Below are 15,553 nucleotides of genomic sequence, written 5' to 3'. Positions count from 1 at the left end.
CTCAGCAATGTAAAGATACCTTGTTGGGATAAAAATATACTTGTACAGCTTGGTAGGGCCAGAGCCACCACTCACTGTTCAGCATTTCAATAAACTCTTGTTTTAAATGCTGACATAGCCCAAAACATGTACAATTTGAATTTTTTTTTAAATAAAATTCAACTTACCTCATCGATTGATCACTTTTCCTCCCTTCAAAGGATTCACAGGTCGCAGTTTGTCATCAGTATAAATTACCTGACACAACAAATTTGAGTCAACTTCCCTGACTTTCCCGGACAATTTTGTAATTACTTGACAATTCCTGACTTTCCAGGTCGCTGAGAACCCTGTAATTCCATAAACAAAGGAAGAATAAAACATTAAAAATGCAATGAAATAAATTCTTTCCAACCATCAATTACCTGATTTTATATACTGTAACTTCATCATCATCTGTTGAGAAATAATCTTCTCTATCCCTCCTTCTGACCTTTCCAATAACAGCAAAGCTCAGGAGATTAAGAAGAATCAGCAAGAGAAAGAAAATCTGCAAAGAACAGAAAAAAAAAAAAACAGTTAGGACTCAGCAGCCTCATAATTATACACCGCCAAAAAAGTTAAGAATATCAAAGATGAAATGCGGTAATAGTTATACTGGGTAGAATTTTTTTTATTGCATCACACACACACTACCTCGAAATGTAAACTTTTACAAACTTTGTTAAACTAACACACGGTCTGACAGTGGCATTGTCAACAGATCCATGCCCAATGTCTACACTTGGTAATGCAAATAAACAGTAATAATGAAAAGGTTACAATTTGTGAGGTTTATTTAGTAAAAGTTATCACTTGTTGACTCTGCCTTAGTACTGTGTATGGCCTTTTCTAGCACTGCACCGATCTTTGAGACCCTGTGGCATGCTTGCGATCAGTACATTGACGTCATCTTGAGGAAGAAGGTCATATTCCATCTGGGCAACTCTAATGAGGCCTGGGAGTGTTTATAGAGGTTGTGGACGATCAAAAACAGTAGTTTTCAACCTGACCCATGAATGCTCATCATGTCCGGTGAATTAACACGCCAATTCACATGGTCGATACCCACCTCCCTCATGATGTTCTGCACATGCACCTCGATGATGAATTCAGCACCATATTCATCCCCGAAGAATCGTACAAAGAATTTCACCAGTATATGCTGGATAGTTAACACCCCTTAAATTGGTATCAAAAGTGTATTGCAGCCATGCACAATCCCACACCCAAAACATTACACCACCATCTGCAAACGCATGCATTTCTTGAACATGCTGGTACTTTCCACTCCAAACTTCATGACTCCACACCCTTTGCTGTAGTGTATGTGGCCTAAGTGATATCAGTGTTTCATCTGCAAACATGACATTACACCATTCATCCAAGTCCCATTTAAGATGATGGATTGCCCAACTTCTCCTCTTGATACAATGATGATACTCTAGCGGAACATATCATACTGGTCAAAACGACCTTAATTGGGCACTATGCAGCCAATTGGTGAACAGTTTGTGCAGATAAATGGACCCCAGTTGCCCTCAAGAAGTCGACTTATAATTGTTGAACAGTCAAAGTTAGTCCCCTCTGCGCTGTTACACAGATATACCAATCTCGACATAGCATTGTCGCCCTCAGTCGACCTTTCCCCGGTCTGTCAGTCGCATCATTGGTATCACAGAACTTTTTTCACGTTTTTGACACTGCACTTTGGGTAACCCCTATGATGTGTAATGCCGCTTATGTTTTGTAAAGAACCAATTATTACTGAATTATTTGTGTGTACACAGTGCTCTCTACCACTTATAATTATCACTGAATTATTTGTGTGTACACAGTGCTCTCTACCACTTATAATAAGACTACACATGCCCTACCAACCATACGTGCTTAATCCCACAATATTCTGAACATTTTTTGAGGTGTATATTTGGGAAAATTTACTTCCAATTGTATCCAAAGTTCCAATTTATTCTTCTACCCCTCATAACTTTACCATATATAGGCTGTAATAGAAATATGGTAGGTATGTCATTTGAACTGGTGATGGAAGATGGCATTCTAAGCAAACATCTTCAAAACATTTACTCCTATCTTAATTAGTGTAGGAGAAAATAAATCATAAAACTTTGGTCATGTTTTTGAGAAGTCAATAGGCACCTCATACTCTCCTCTGCTAAACAGAACATCAACACAACTAAGATTTCCCCAGGTTGCCCTCCCCTCCAAGGCCTTGCAATGTTCTAGGGCAGGGATGGCAAACGTTTAGAGACTAGCGTGTCAAAAACATCTTGTTTATTACTTCTTACTGTCTAGTGTGCCATAAATTATTTTCCTTTAAAATCATCATGAAACCCCTCTTTTGACTTCAGTTAGGTATTAGATTGCATAATATATAAATCCATTTGACTGTATGTTTCATGATTTTTATTTTGCAAACATCACTGGAAGTTACATTTTTGAAACAGGTAAATTATAAGAATAAAGGATATTTTTTCTTTAACTTGATAATTTTGTAAAAAAGAATATGACCATAGAATTGAGACATAATTCTATATTAAAGCGAAGTATTTTTTGGTAGTGGCTTCACGTCGCACCGACACAGATAGGTCTTATGTCGACGATGGGATAGGAAAGGCCGAGATGTTGGAAGGAAGCGGCCGTGACCTTAATTAGGATACAGCCCCAGCCCAGCATTTGCCTGGTGTGAAAATGGGAAACCACAGAAAACCATCTTCAGGACTACCGACAGTGGGATTTGAACCCACTAGCACCCGGATGCAAGCTCACAGCCGCGCGCCCCAAACCGCACGACCAAGTCGCCCGGTAAAGCGTAATGTTAAATATCCTATGTTGCTAGATTTGTGACCTATTTATTACATGTTGAAAATGTTAAAATATGTGGAATGTTGTCTGACGTGCCATAGAAGTCGTATTCGCGTGTCACCTAGTGGCACGCGTGTCATAGGTTCGCCATCCCTGTTCCAGGGTCTCGAGATCAGGGCGCTGTGTGGTTCTTATACATTTTTTAACCACTGTGCAAGTTTTAAGATAATACATTTCCAGACAACTTGGATTAGTCAAAATGGTCCTGTGGAGTAGCCAGCTCCAAGCCCCAATTTAAATCTCTTGGGTTTTTACCTATAAAGCCATACAAAGGAATTAGTTCATAGAAGTGAGATGCAGGACCGTGACAATCTCCAAATGCATACATTTGATGCTGCAGCCACAATAAGAAATGACGCACAGATGTGTTAACATATGTGAGCAAGTTAGCTTCGTCATGCCAAAGTAAGCATTTAGGCTGGGGGTGGTCACTTTGTAAACTTCTTGTAAATGAAGAACTTCCTTAAAAGTGTGTTATCAGTGTTTTTAATATAAAATATGACTGAACTTTAAATTATTGTATTGATAAGGTGGAACATCCCCTCCTTTGAATTAGAGATTGATCATCGGTCCACATTGCACAATTTTCTTTAGTCATTTATTCCTCACCATAGTGAGGAGCTTTATTTTTCATCCCTTAACCCTCAGCACAATAAGGAGTTTTAATTTATTTTATTTCATCACTTAACTCTCCACATAGTCAACTTTCTTTTTATCAAGGCATTGTACAATGAACCCAGTGTTCAAATCTCAGTAGGACCATGTGACATATGTAGGTCCATGCTTGACAGACAATGTATTAACGTACATTTTAAAACATACTTCCATACCAAGGCTGATTATCAAAATTATTTTGTCGTTTAAGACAACAATCACTCAATGACTTCTACACTTACTAGGTATACTACTACTACTACCAGTCTAAATATCTCAATCCTTAATAATAATAATAATAATAATAATAATAATAATAATAATAATAATAATAATAATAATAATAGTTACGGGGTTACCCGTGGAGCAGAAAGAGGTTAAAGAAGGTGCTGGGGTGAATGGGTCTAACTACAATGTCCAGAGTAAATTTAAAACTTTAATAACAAAGGTTATATTTCTTTTTAGAACTTCAAACTTAACAATTTTCTTATGACAATATTACAGGTAGAAGTAGCAATCATAAAACAAGTCTAGGAAAGACAAGATTAGTGGTTTTAACAGATTGTGGGCTTCAAGCCCTCGTTTTACTTTTCCTGAGCTCCTAGCTCACATTTACAAAAAAGCACAAATTTATACAAGGGCAGAAAACCCCTAATTCAAAGAGCACTTGCTCCCTAAATTACATCTAGCCTTCAAGGGGCATTCATTAATCTTACTTTGAAAAGAGCTAGCAGGCTCTCAGTTTTCCAAGCCTACTCAAGGCAACATCAACTTACAATTCCTGGCCTCTCAAGGCACAACTTACAATTGGAAAATGATTATACAGTAGTATTTAATACCCAACCTACTGGGCCTTCATGTAAAAAGAATAACGGTTAAATAAATGGCCCGAACACAAAATGAATGGAGGCATATGCTTGCGCTCCTAGATATGAACTCTTAAAACCTAAAGGGCACTAGGCCGATAAAACAGGGGCTATTCCCAAACTACTGAGGTGACTCGTATAAAGATAAATAAATGCATTACGGAAAGGAAGAAAAACAGTTACAAAACGTAGTCACCTCAAACCAAAATGACGGGGAGCTCAAGAGGGTACATCACTCTCCATCCCCGATTTACAGTCGAATATTTTATGAACCTTTTCACATTAGCCGGCAGAAGTTACATTTTATAAAAGAAGGTTACATAGTTAACAATTCGGACCTTTCCCTTGGGTTAAACTGCGGAGCTAGCAAGAAAGAAAGATGTTATATGGCCATTACCTGGTAGATGTACTGCTGCCTGATGAAAGAGGCCACCCGCCTCCTGCTTTGACACACACACTTAGTAAGATGACTATCAATTGGCCAAGAGACGTGAAAAGCCGCAGTTTATAAACCCTCAGGGAAGTTTCGAGATCATTCATGAATAATCAAGACACACCCACAGAATTTTATTGGTAGATTTCAAAAGTAACACTCAGAATCGGAGAAGAAGCCTGCGAGAGGTGGAAAATTAATTACAGAAATTAGTGATTGGTTGGACTCAAAACTGACAGAAAGAAAAAGGTAAATATTGCCAACCCAAAAATAAATGAACATCAATCAGTAAAAAAAACTTATGAATACAAAACTTCTTTAAATCAAAAGTTCTTTCATTTTGCACCAGGGTGCATGATCATAGTTTTTGTAGTGTCACCTGTGGGAAAATGTCCAAACTTCTCGATAAATGGCAACCAAAACACTGATAAATTCAGTCAGTGTAAGCAACTGCACAGTAACAAAATTACTCGATATTTTAGTGGTGACATCTTCTGATTAAATTTCTATGTAGGTGTAGTTTCAGTTTCACTGTTTTACCAATAGAGGAGTTCTTTAGGCGCTGAATTTGAATGCGCGGTGTTGAGGTGTACCTCCCGGCACAACAACAACAACAACAACAACAACAACAATAATAATAATAATAATAACAATAATGTTATTGGCTTTACATCCCACTAACCACTTTTACAGTTTGCGGAGACACCAAGGTGTCAAAATTTCGTAACATGGAAGTTCTTTTACGTGCAAGTAAATCTACTGACATGAGGATTGTGCAATCCTTTATGCAAGGTTGCATTAACAACAGCAATTTGTTTACATAAGAATTTTATTAGATCACCACTATTATCGTACCAGGTGACTCCCTCCCCTCCTCAGCCCTGCCAATAGGTAAAGTCATGCTTGGATTCTGCAGCAACTTCCCTCACCTACCTTGTCTCACTCCAACCCCCTCTAGCTACAGCACACTTAGCTGGCCACTGCTCCCTGAAGAGTTACTGAAAACCGTAAAATATTGAATTTTTAATATTTTATTTCAAATTTAAATAAAGCTGACAATGTCTTTGCGTAGGTTCCATAGAATACCGGTAGTCTCTTCTATCACCTGTTAGACAGACATACCTTATTTTAATTACACCCTGTATAATGCTTTTAACAAGATAGTGAATTTGATCCCAGCTCAGTCTGGTGGTATCTGAAGATCAAATATGCCAGCCCCATGTTGGTAGACTTACTGGCACATAAAACAACCCCTATGGAACAAAATACTAGCACCTTAGCATCTCCAAAAACCATATACGTAGAAACTGGAACACAAATACCAATAACAATGGCTTTACTTTCGACTTTACCACATTTTAAACTTTATAACTAGCAACTGACTACATATCTGTAAAATATAAAATACAGAAATCAACTTTAGAAGGCCCTCTCATATTGTATCCACACAAAATGCTGTCAACTTGCGTACATGGATTTATTCACAATTATTTACAAATTAAACACATACATCCTTAATCACAGCCGTCGCAGACAGAACACTTCCCAACGAAAACATCAACACACCACCATATTTAACAAATGCCTATCACTAAGCACATGCCACATGGAGATTGCAACCTTAATACAACTGACTGGTTACAAACATGTCATCCAAAACACATGGTCACAAGTATAACTCCTGATAAACCATAACTCCAACTAAACAGTAACTCATCTCTACCATCAAGATCCCCTCCTTAATTAGGTGCCTGGCCAGGCTTCTAGAAAGATACATTACAAAATACCTTCTCATAAATTTCAGAGTGCTTAATACATAGATATAATGTACAGAAGATTCTACACAGTTCTCATCTACCTGGTGCCATTCTGGATGTTAATGTGTTTCACAATATGGTAGTGGATTATAAATCATATATACAGGTAATAATAAATTATATATGGGTTCTTACATTAACTGAATTCATAAATGTCTAGGGCCTATATACAGTACATGTTTCATGACATAACCTCACACACAATGCAATTATCTGACTACGTAAATAAGAATACTAATACTAAATGGATGTAAACACTTCATAGCCATACATTACAAGTAATAATAATAATAATAATAATAATAATAATAATAATAATAATAATAATAATAATAATAATTTGAGCACGATATTTGCATTATTTACCCATGGGTGAGAGAATATTGTTTCCAAGTTATATCAGTTTATCACACTTGCGACAGTATCCAGCTGAAGACACTGACTATGACCCTTTGCCAGTTTCAACAAAGATCAATGTCAAGTTTAACAAACAGGGCAGATGCAAGAAGCCTAGAAAGTAAAATATTAAATTTCTATGTGACCTAACAGAACACAAAAGCTATCATGTAGAAATTGAAAGAAGACTGTGAGAAATCCCACAAGAGCCGATGAATAGAATTCTCTCTCCTACCCATATACCCTTGCCAGGATGTAGTTACATGTCATGTATAGCTGCGTAGTTTTGGCCACGCTCTCCTAATGTTTTATGTAGAGACGTCCCAACCAACTCCCTCCACCAGGTCAATCCAGCCTATTGGAGTCCCAGGACCTTGTTCCTTGCACCTTGTCCACCATGATCAGCTTCTCCACAGCTCGAGTCCAAAGTATCTCAAATATGTTCAGCTGATTATATGCGTGAGCTTGTCCTTTGTTTTGAACTCTTCTAGGATAGAAGCATTCATCCTGTGCTCGATCCAGGATACTCTTAGGACTTGATGGTATACCCACATTACCATTGCTTTAATTTTCCTCCAATCAGCTTTATTAATTGCCTATGTTTCAGTTGTGAATGTGGCAATGAAGAAAACTAGAGCATTCACCAGCTTCAGTTTTATATTGCGAGTGATGGCCTGTCCTTCCAAATTATGGTCTGCTTTGCCATGGCATCACAATCAAGCTGTGCATATTTTGAGATACAGTGCAAGAAGTATCAACTTAAGTGGTAGGCTTTAGATAAAAAGTCTCAAGAAAACAAAAGTAAATTGCAGATTTATGTGACTCAATATAGTGATCATAGCCAAGGTACCTTGATTTAAACGAGGAGTCCAAAACATAGGGACACGACTTTTTAAGGCCAAGAATCGCGATTTTTTTTTTTTTTTTTTTTTAGATTTTGCTTTACGTCACACCGTCACACAGAGCTCTTATGGCAACGATGGGATAGGAAGCAGCCTGGTGTGAAAATGGGAAACCATCTTCAAGGCCACCTAAGTGAGAGGTCAGCGGCAATGCAACAAGGTTATCATACCCCCTACCAAGATGACTGTGGGTTACTAGAGTCATTTTTTAAAAGATCAAAGAGAGAGAGAAATGGAAACTGATAAATACTGAAGAGGTCAAAAAGAACTACAAAAACTAAAGAATGAAGTCATGAGATATGTAAGAAAAGTCAATAGTCGATTGTATGATGATCAGTGCACATAAATGGAGGAACTGATACAAAGTAGTAATACCAACAAAGCCTATGCAAAGCTTAAAAACTTCACTTACACCAGGATTAGAACCATAAGAACACCTGTCAGGAAAAATGAAAAACAGGTGGACGTAGATCAGAAACAAAGGTGAACGCAGTATACACAGCAAATCACATAAAACTTGCACCCCAAATATTTCTGAAATAAACAAAGGTGCTATTAATGTGCAGTTTTCACAGAAATGAAGTGTAGTCAAAAGTTCATAATTGTAGCCCATGTTGTAGTTTGAGTCATCAGTCCACAGATTGGTTTGATGCAGCTCTCCATGCCATCCTATCCTGTGCTAACCTTCTCATTTCTACGTAACTACTGCATCCTACAACTGCTCTAATCTACTTGTCATATTAATATCTTGGTCAACCCCTACCATTCTTACCACCCACACTTCCTTCAAAAACCAACTGAACAAGTCCTGGGTGTCTTAAGATGTGTCCTATCATTCTATCTCTTTGTCTCGTCAAATTTGGCCTTATCAATCTCCTCTCACCAATTCAATTCAGTATCTCTTCATTCGTGATTCGATCTATCCATCTCACCTTCAGCATTCTTCTGTAACACCACATTTCAAAAGCTTCTAATCTCTTTCTTTCTGAGCTAGTTATCATCCATGTTTCACATCCATACAATGTCACACTCCACATGAAAGTCTTCAAAAACATCTTTCTAATTCCTATATCAATGTTTGAAGTGAGCAAATTTATTTTCTTAAGAAAGCTCTTCCTTGCTTGTGCTAGTCAGCATCTTATGTCCTCCTTACTTCTGCCATCATCAGTTATTTTACTACCCAAGTAACAATATTCATCCACTTCCTTTAAGACTTCATTTCCTAATCTAATATTTCCTGCACCACCTGCTTTCGTTCGACTGCACTCCATTACTTCTGTTTCGGACTTATTTATTTTCATCTTGTACTCCTTACCCAAGACTTCGTCCATACCATTCAGCAGCTTCTCGAGGTCCTCCGCAGACTCAGATAAAATAATATCATCAGCAAATCTCAAGGTTTTGATTTTCTCTCCTTGGATTGTCATTCCCTTTCCAAATTCCTCTTTGATTTCCTTTACTGCCTGCTCAATGTAAACACTCAAAAGGAGGGGGGACAAGCTGCAGCCTTGCCTCACTCCTTTCTGGATTGCTGCTTCTTTTTCAAAGCCCTCGATTCTTATCACTGCAGACTGATTTTTATACAGATTGTAGATAATTCTCCGTTCTCGGTATCTGATCCCAATCACCTTCAGAATCTTAAATAGCTTGGTCCAGTCAACATTATTGAATGACTTTTCTAGATCTACGAATGCCATGTACGTGGGCTTGTCCTTCTTGATTCGATCCTCTAAGATCAGATGTAAAGTCAGGATTGCTTCATATGTTCCTACATTTCTTCTGAAGCCAAATTGATCTTCTCCCAACTCAGCTTCAACTTGTTTTTTCCATTCTTCTGTAAATAATATGTGCTAAAATTTTGCAGGCATGAGATACTAAACTAATGGTGCGGCAGTTTTCACACCTGTCAGCACTGGCTTTCTTGGGAATAGGTATGACAACATTCTGCCGAAAATCAGATGGGACTTCTCCTGTCTTGTACATCTTACACACTAAATGGAATAACCTTGCCATGCCGATTTCTCCTAAGGCAGTCAGTAATTCAGAGGGAATGTCATCAATTCCAGGTGCTTTGTTCCTATTTAGGTCACTCACAGCTCTGTCAAACTCTGACCTCAAAATTGGGTCTCCCACTTCATCAGCATCAACAGCCTCTTCTTGTTCCAGAACAAAATTATCTACATCTTTACCTTGATACAACTGTTGGATATGTTCCTGCCATATTTCTGCTTTGTTTTCTCTCCCTAGAAGTGGCTTTCCATCAGAGCTCTTAATATTCATACACCTAGATTTCCTTTCTCCAAAAGGTTTCCTTGATTTTCAAGTATGCAGCATCTACCTTTCCTAGGACCATACAACCTTCGACATCCTTGCACTTCTCCTTCAGCCATTCTTCCTTAGCTACCTTGCACTTTCGATCCACTTCATTCTTTAATCACCTGTATTGTTCTCTGCCCTCTTCATTTCTAGCATTCTTGTATATTTGTCGTTCATCAATCAGGTCTAGTATCTCCTGTGTTGGGAATTGATAGACACTACTCGAGATCATTCTTTGGACTGTGCTATGTTTTATATCTTTATTTAATATCATTGTGTCGTAAGTGTTATATCTTAGATTTTTAGATTTTTTGATAACAATAATAAATAGAAAAGAAACGAGACTAGTATGTTTACTTGACTGTTCTTCCAATATCACGATATAATTTTGGTGCCGGAAACACGGGAAGAACTACACTCCAGCGCGAAGGCAATATACTAGAGACTAAATAGGTAATCACTGGTTTACTACACGTTCCGTAAGGAGACTACGGAAAAATTGCTGCCGTGGAAATAAAACCTATCACGCCAAGCCATCAACGTACGGTAACATTTCTCAGATGTAATTTTGTTCCTGTTAATATATGAACTACTCGTACTTAAGGAACTTCCATAGCGCATAAAGTATAGTACGATAAAAAAGGGGTATAAATAGTATTTGTAGTGCAAACGCATATATAGTTTATTGGTTAAGCTGGAAGGGTAGCCATATTGTTTATTTACGTCACTTGGAGAAGACGTCACGCACGACTAAGTGACCAGTGCTGCCATCTGCTGGCTTTCCTTGAACTACGTCGCAATACATCGGAGTACGATTAATAATAGATCAAGTAACGAAATATTTCTCACGCTATTACGAAGTCCCTATCAAATACACTATTTTACTATAGCAAATTCACGTCTAGAGGTCCAGTATGGAAGGCGGTAACGCGAACACACGACTACACCAATTGAAAAGAAGACGTGCTAGGGAAAGGGCAAACATCACACGTCTCGTGGAGAAAGCACAAGAGTTTACTGAGTCTACCTCTCCCCAGGATTACGAGTACTGTAAGGATAGGTTACAAGAGACTTTGGATAAATTAAGAGCCCTGGACGATGAGGTTCACGACCTCCTGGATGACACCGCGTACGCTGATGACATAAGTACATGTGAGGAATATATAGAGAACGCCAAGCGCGCTATCATTCGCATTTCACATGGGATGGAGAAAAATGAAAGCGCGATGTCGAATCTTAGACTCACGAACACACAGACGGTACCAACACTTGCCTCAGCTGTTCCCTCAACCACGTTAAGACTCCCCCCAATAAGACTAGAACCCTTCTCAGGTAATATAGAAACATGGGCACGTTTCTGGGAACAGTTCGAACAGTCAATCGATAAGGACACGTCACTCTCTACTATTAATAAACATGTATTTCTGAGGGGTTATTTAGAGGGGGAACCGAAGCATTTGATTGAGGGCATCGCAGTGACGGCCGAGACTTATGAAGAGACTAAGAAAATTCTTGAAGCTCGCTACGGCGACAAGAATAGAATCATACAGGCCCACTTGGACTACATAGAATGTATTAAGCCCATCCAGTTTGCCACACCGAACGCACTTAATTCTACGTTTATTGACTGCAATCGCCGCATTCAAGCTCTGCGCGCTCTCGGGGAAGATGTGAACGCCTATGGCCGAGTACTTGCACCGAAGATCCTCCGAGCATTTCCAGACGATATATGCCGTCGCTGGATCATTCACGCAAAGCGAAAAGACCTTTCGGAGGGTAACATCCTCAAACTAATGGAGTTTCTCGGTGAGGAAGTTGACGGAGCGCTTACTACACAAAAGATTCGTGGTGAAACCTTCATATCATCAAGTTACCCCACTACGGCGGAAGCTCTTCACGTCCGTGTCGATCCTAAAGGCTTAGCAGGAAAAGAGGTTAAGGGGCCGGAACCATTTTGCGTCTTTTGTGAATCAAGAGGTCACTGGGCTCAGGACTGTAAGAAAATCACAAACGTTACGGAGCGAAAGGAGAGGCTGAAGAGAGCTAACCGGTGCTTCCTGTGCCTCAATCGAGGGCATACGGCGTTCAATTGTCGAAAGAAAGGAAAGGCACAGTGTGCTAACTGCAAGAAGTCGCACCATAAATCCCTTTGCGACAACGGAAGGAGTCACAAGACCTCAGAACATCAGGCCAACACAGCTTCTGTAGGAAAAATAGATATCACCACACCAGGTTTCACATTCTTGCAGACAGCTCAAGTAAGAATCACTGGACCTACAGGGATAAGCCGACTTACTCGATGTATACTAGACAGTGGAAGTCAGGCAACATTTATATCAAGATCACTGATAGACGACCTACAGCTACTAACCACCGACAAAAGAGAACTGACTGTTTGCACATTTGAGTCCCAGACTTACCCATCATGTCAGCGCAGAGTTGTCAGGTTCAGTATGAAAGGAGTTTACACAAACTTTACGGTTTCCATGAAAGCTTACGAAAGTGCACACTCACTCTCACCTCAACCAGCAGCTCCACAAGACATCAAAACTTGGGCGCACGTACGCAAATTGCAGTTAGCAGACCCTAGGTCTGATTCGAAAGAAAACCTGCCCGTTGAGATCTTAATTGGCAGTGACCAATATTGGAAAATAGTGAAGGACGGTTCACCGATTCGAATATCTGAATCGATCGTTCTGATTCCAACAATTTTTGGATGGATCTTAAATGGAAGCCGATCAGGGACTTGTGTGAATTCTACTGTTGTGAACTTCATTCGACAAGCTAGCTCACCTTCGGATGATGAACTAAGAAAATTCTGGGATCTAGAGGCAATGGGAATAGTTGCAAATCAAAATCGGGACCTAACTGAGAAAGACTCTGCCATTCTTCAAGAATTCAAGGCAACCTATCGTGTTGAAGGTCGCCGGAGAGTGGTCTGCCTACCAAGAAAGCAGGATGTTCTTCCTTCAAGTAACAAAATAAACGCGGAACTTCGATTTGATAACTTGATCAAAAGACTTCAAAACAATAGCACTCTAAAGGAGGTGTACTACAACCAGATGCTGGATCATATCATGAAAGGACAAATAGAAGTCACACCTACTGGAGATCCAAAGAACACCACGTTTTATCTCCCCCATCAAGCTGTAAAGAAGGAGAAACTGGGAAAAACAAAATGGAGAATAGTTTTCGACGCATCTTCTCATGAAACCAACTCTCCGTCTCTCAACGACGCTTTAGAGGCAGGTCCAAATCTGTTACCGGAGACACTGGCTATTCTACTACGATTCAGGCTACATCCCATGGCCATCATTACTGATATTACACAGGCATTTCTTCAGCTGATTCTGCACGAGGATGACAGGGATTTGACCAGATTCTTGTGGTACAGGGTCACCCAAGACAGTAACGGAAGTTACCACACGACGGACGAGGTAGTGACCTATCGTTTCACTAGGCTCCCTTTCGGCCTGACTTGCAGTCCGTTCTTGCTTTCAGCAACACTGAGGGAACTCGCCGACAGATACAAGACGACATTTCCTATTGCAGCACCCCTTATAGATGACAATACCTTTATGGACGACTTCGTGTCCGGCGCAGAGAATGACAATGGTGTGATTGCCCTGTATTACGAACTTACTGCACTGATGAAATTGATGAACTTCCACCTAGCGAAATGGGCCACTAATTCAGACTCGCTAAAGGCCATCTGGAGAGCAGAAGGTCAAGAGGTCAACGTAGAGACGCAGGTACTAGGCGTTTACTGGAATACAGAAACGGATAACCTTTACATTAACCCAGAGGAGATCACCAAGGCTTTACCTGAAGGACCAATCACCAAGAGGAAGTTATTGCAGATTACGGCTAGATTCTATGATCCACTCGGACTGTTATCCCCTGTATCCCTCCTCAGTAAGTTGTTATTCCAGGATACGTGGAACAGGGGAATTGACTGGGACGAGTTGCTACCTCTTGATATCGGAGCATCATGGAACACTTGGGCATCCTCCTTATCCTCTCTTTCACGGGTACAAATTCCGCGGTGGCTAGCTACTTCAACGGCGGGCAAGGTTCAGATCCACGTATTTTGTGATGCTTCAGAAAGGGCATATGGGGCGGTTTTGTACATTCGCACGAACGAGGGAAGCAACGTACTCGTCCATCTGGCCTGCAGCAAGAACAGGCTCACCCCGATCAAGAAGGTAACCTTGCCAAGGCTCGAACTACTAGCAGCGCTAGTGGGAGCACGATTACTGTCCTATTTCTGTGCAGCTACAGGCCACGATATCACTCAGGCAATACTATGGACAGATTCTACTGTCACCTTGGGTTGGATACACAGTGACCCAAACAGATGGAAAACCTTCGTCTGCAACAGAGTAACGGAGATTCAATCGTACTCAACTCCAAGTCAGTGGAGGCATTGCCCTGGACATGAGAACCCGGCTGACCACCTTACACGAGGACTTCGTGGTGACCAGATACGGAATGAGCGCAAGTGGTGGAATGGACCCACATGGCTTGCACATCGTGAGGAATGTTGGCCATCTGGTGCTCAAACCCCAAGCGAGCAACTTCCCGAGGAGAAGAAGAGAAACATAAAACATGTAATGACAACGACCACATATTCCAGCGTTATAGACAGTTCGAAGTTCAGTTCCTACTGGAAACTGATGCGTATTACTGGTTGGATTCTTCGCTTTACACACAACACTCGCAATCGAGAGAAGCTTACAGGAGAACTAACAGCGGTGGAGCTCGCAAAGGCACGTAGATACTGGATAGGAGCTGTTCAACGAGAATGTTTTGCACTAGAACTTCAAGCACTCCAAGACGGTCGACCAATTCCTAAAGAATCCAAAATAGGACCCTTCAACCCCTTCATTGAAGGCGGACTCCTCCGCCTCGGGGGTCGATTGCACTGTGCGGACCTCGCTAAGGAGCGACGGCACCCAATACTTCTAGACGGCTCTCATCGATTCACGTATCTACTCATTCGGCAAACACACATCAGACTACATCATTTTGGAGTTCGGGTAATCCTGTCGGAGCTCCGAAAAGAGTTCTGGATCCTTAGAGCTCGTCAAATTGTTAAGAGGGTCTTGCACGCCTGCCTCCCATGCAGAATCATAAAGAACCCTAGAGGGCAGCAAATCGAAGCTCCACTACCTGCGGATAGGGTGAGACCGTCGAAACCCTTTGCAGTTACCGGGATAGACTTCGCCGGTCCCCTCTATATCAAAATAGGCATGACGATGGAAA

The 15,553-nt window shown here is 40.4% G+C and overlaps 1 protein-coding gene across 3 annotated transcripts in view; it reads right to left on the bottom strand.

The window, feature by feature from the left end:
* lili (LMBR1-like protein) overlaps positions 1-15,553 on the bottom strand; it is a 303,462-nt gene that overhangs the window by 254,630 nt on the left and 33,279 nt on the right. For all 3 annotated transcript variants that reach the window (XR_010858636.2, XM_067137919.2, XM_067137920.2), the window contains exon 2: positions 405-529. Coding sequence is in view for 2 of the 3 variants with exons in the window: in XM_067137919.2 (XP_066994020.1) it covers positions 405-529 (125 nt within the window). In the remaining variant the exon portion in view is untranslated. The remainder of the gene's footprint in view (positions 1-404; positions 530-15,553) is intronic.

Source organism: Anabrus simplex, chromosome 1 (assembly GCF_040414725.1).
Source record: "Anabrus simplex isolate iqAnaSimp1 chromosome 1, ASM4041472v1, whole genome shotgun sequence".
Classification (NCBI taxonomy): Eukaryota; Metazoa; Arthropoda; class Insecta; order Orthoptera; family Tettigoniidae; genus Anabrus; species Anabrus simplex.
Note: the sequence above shows the minus strand (reverse complement) of the source record. Positions and strands in the feature narration are given on the sequence as shown.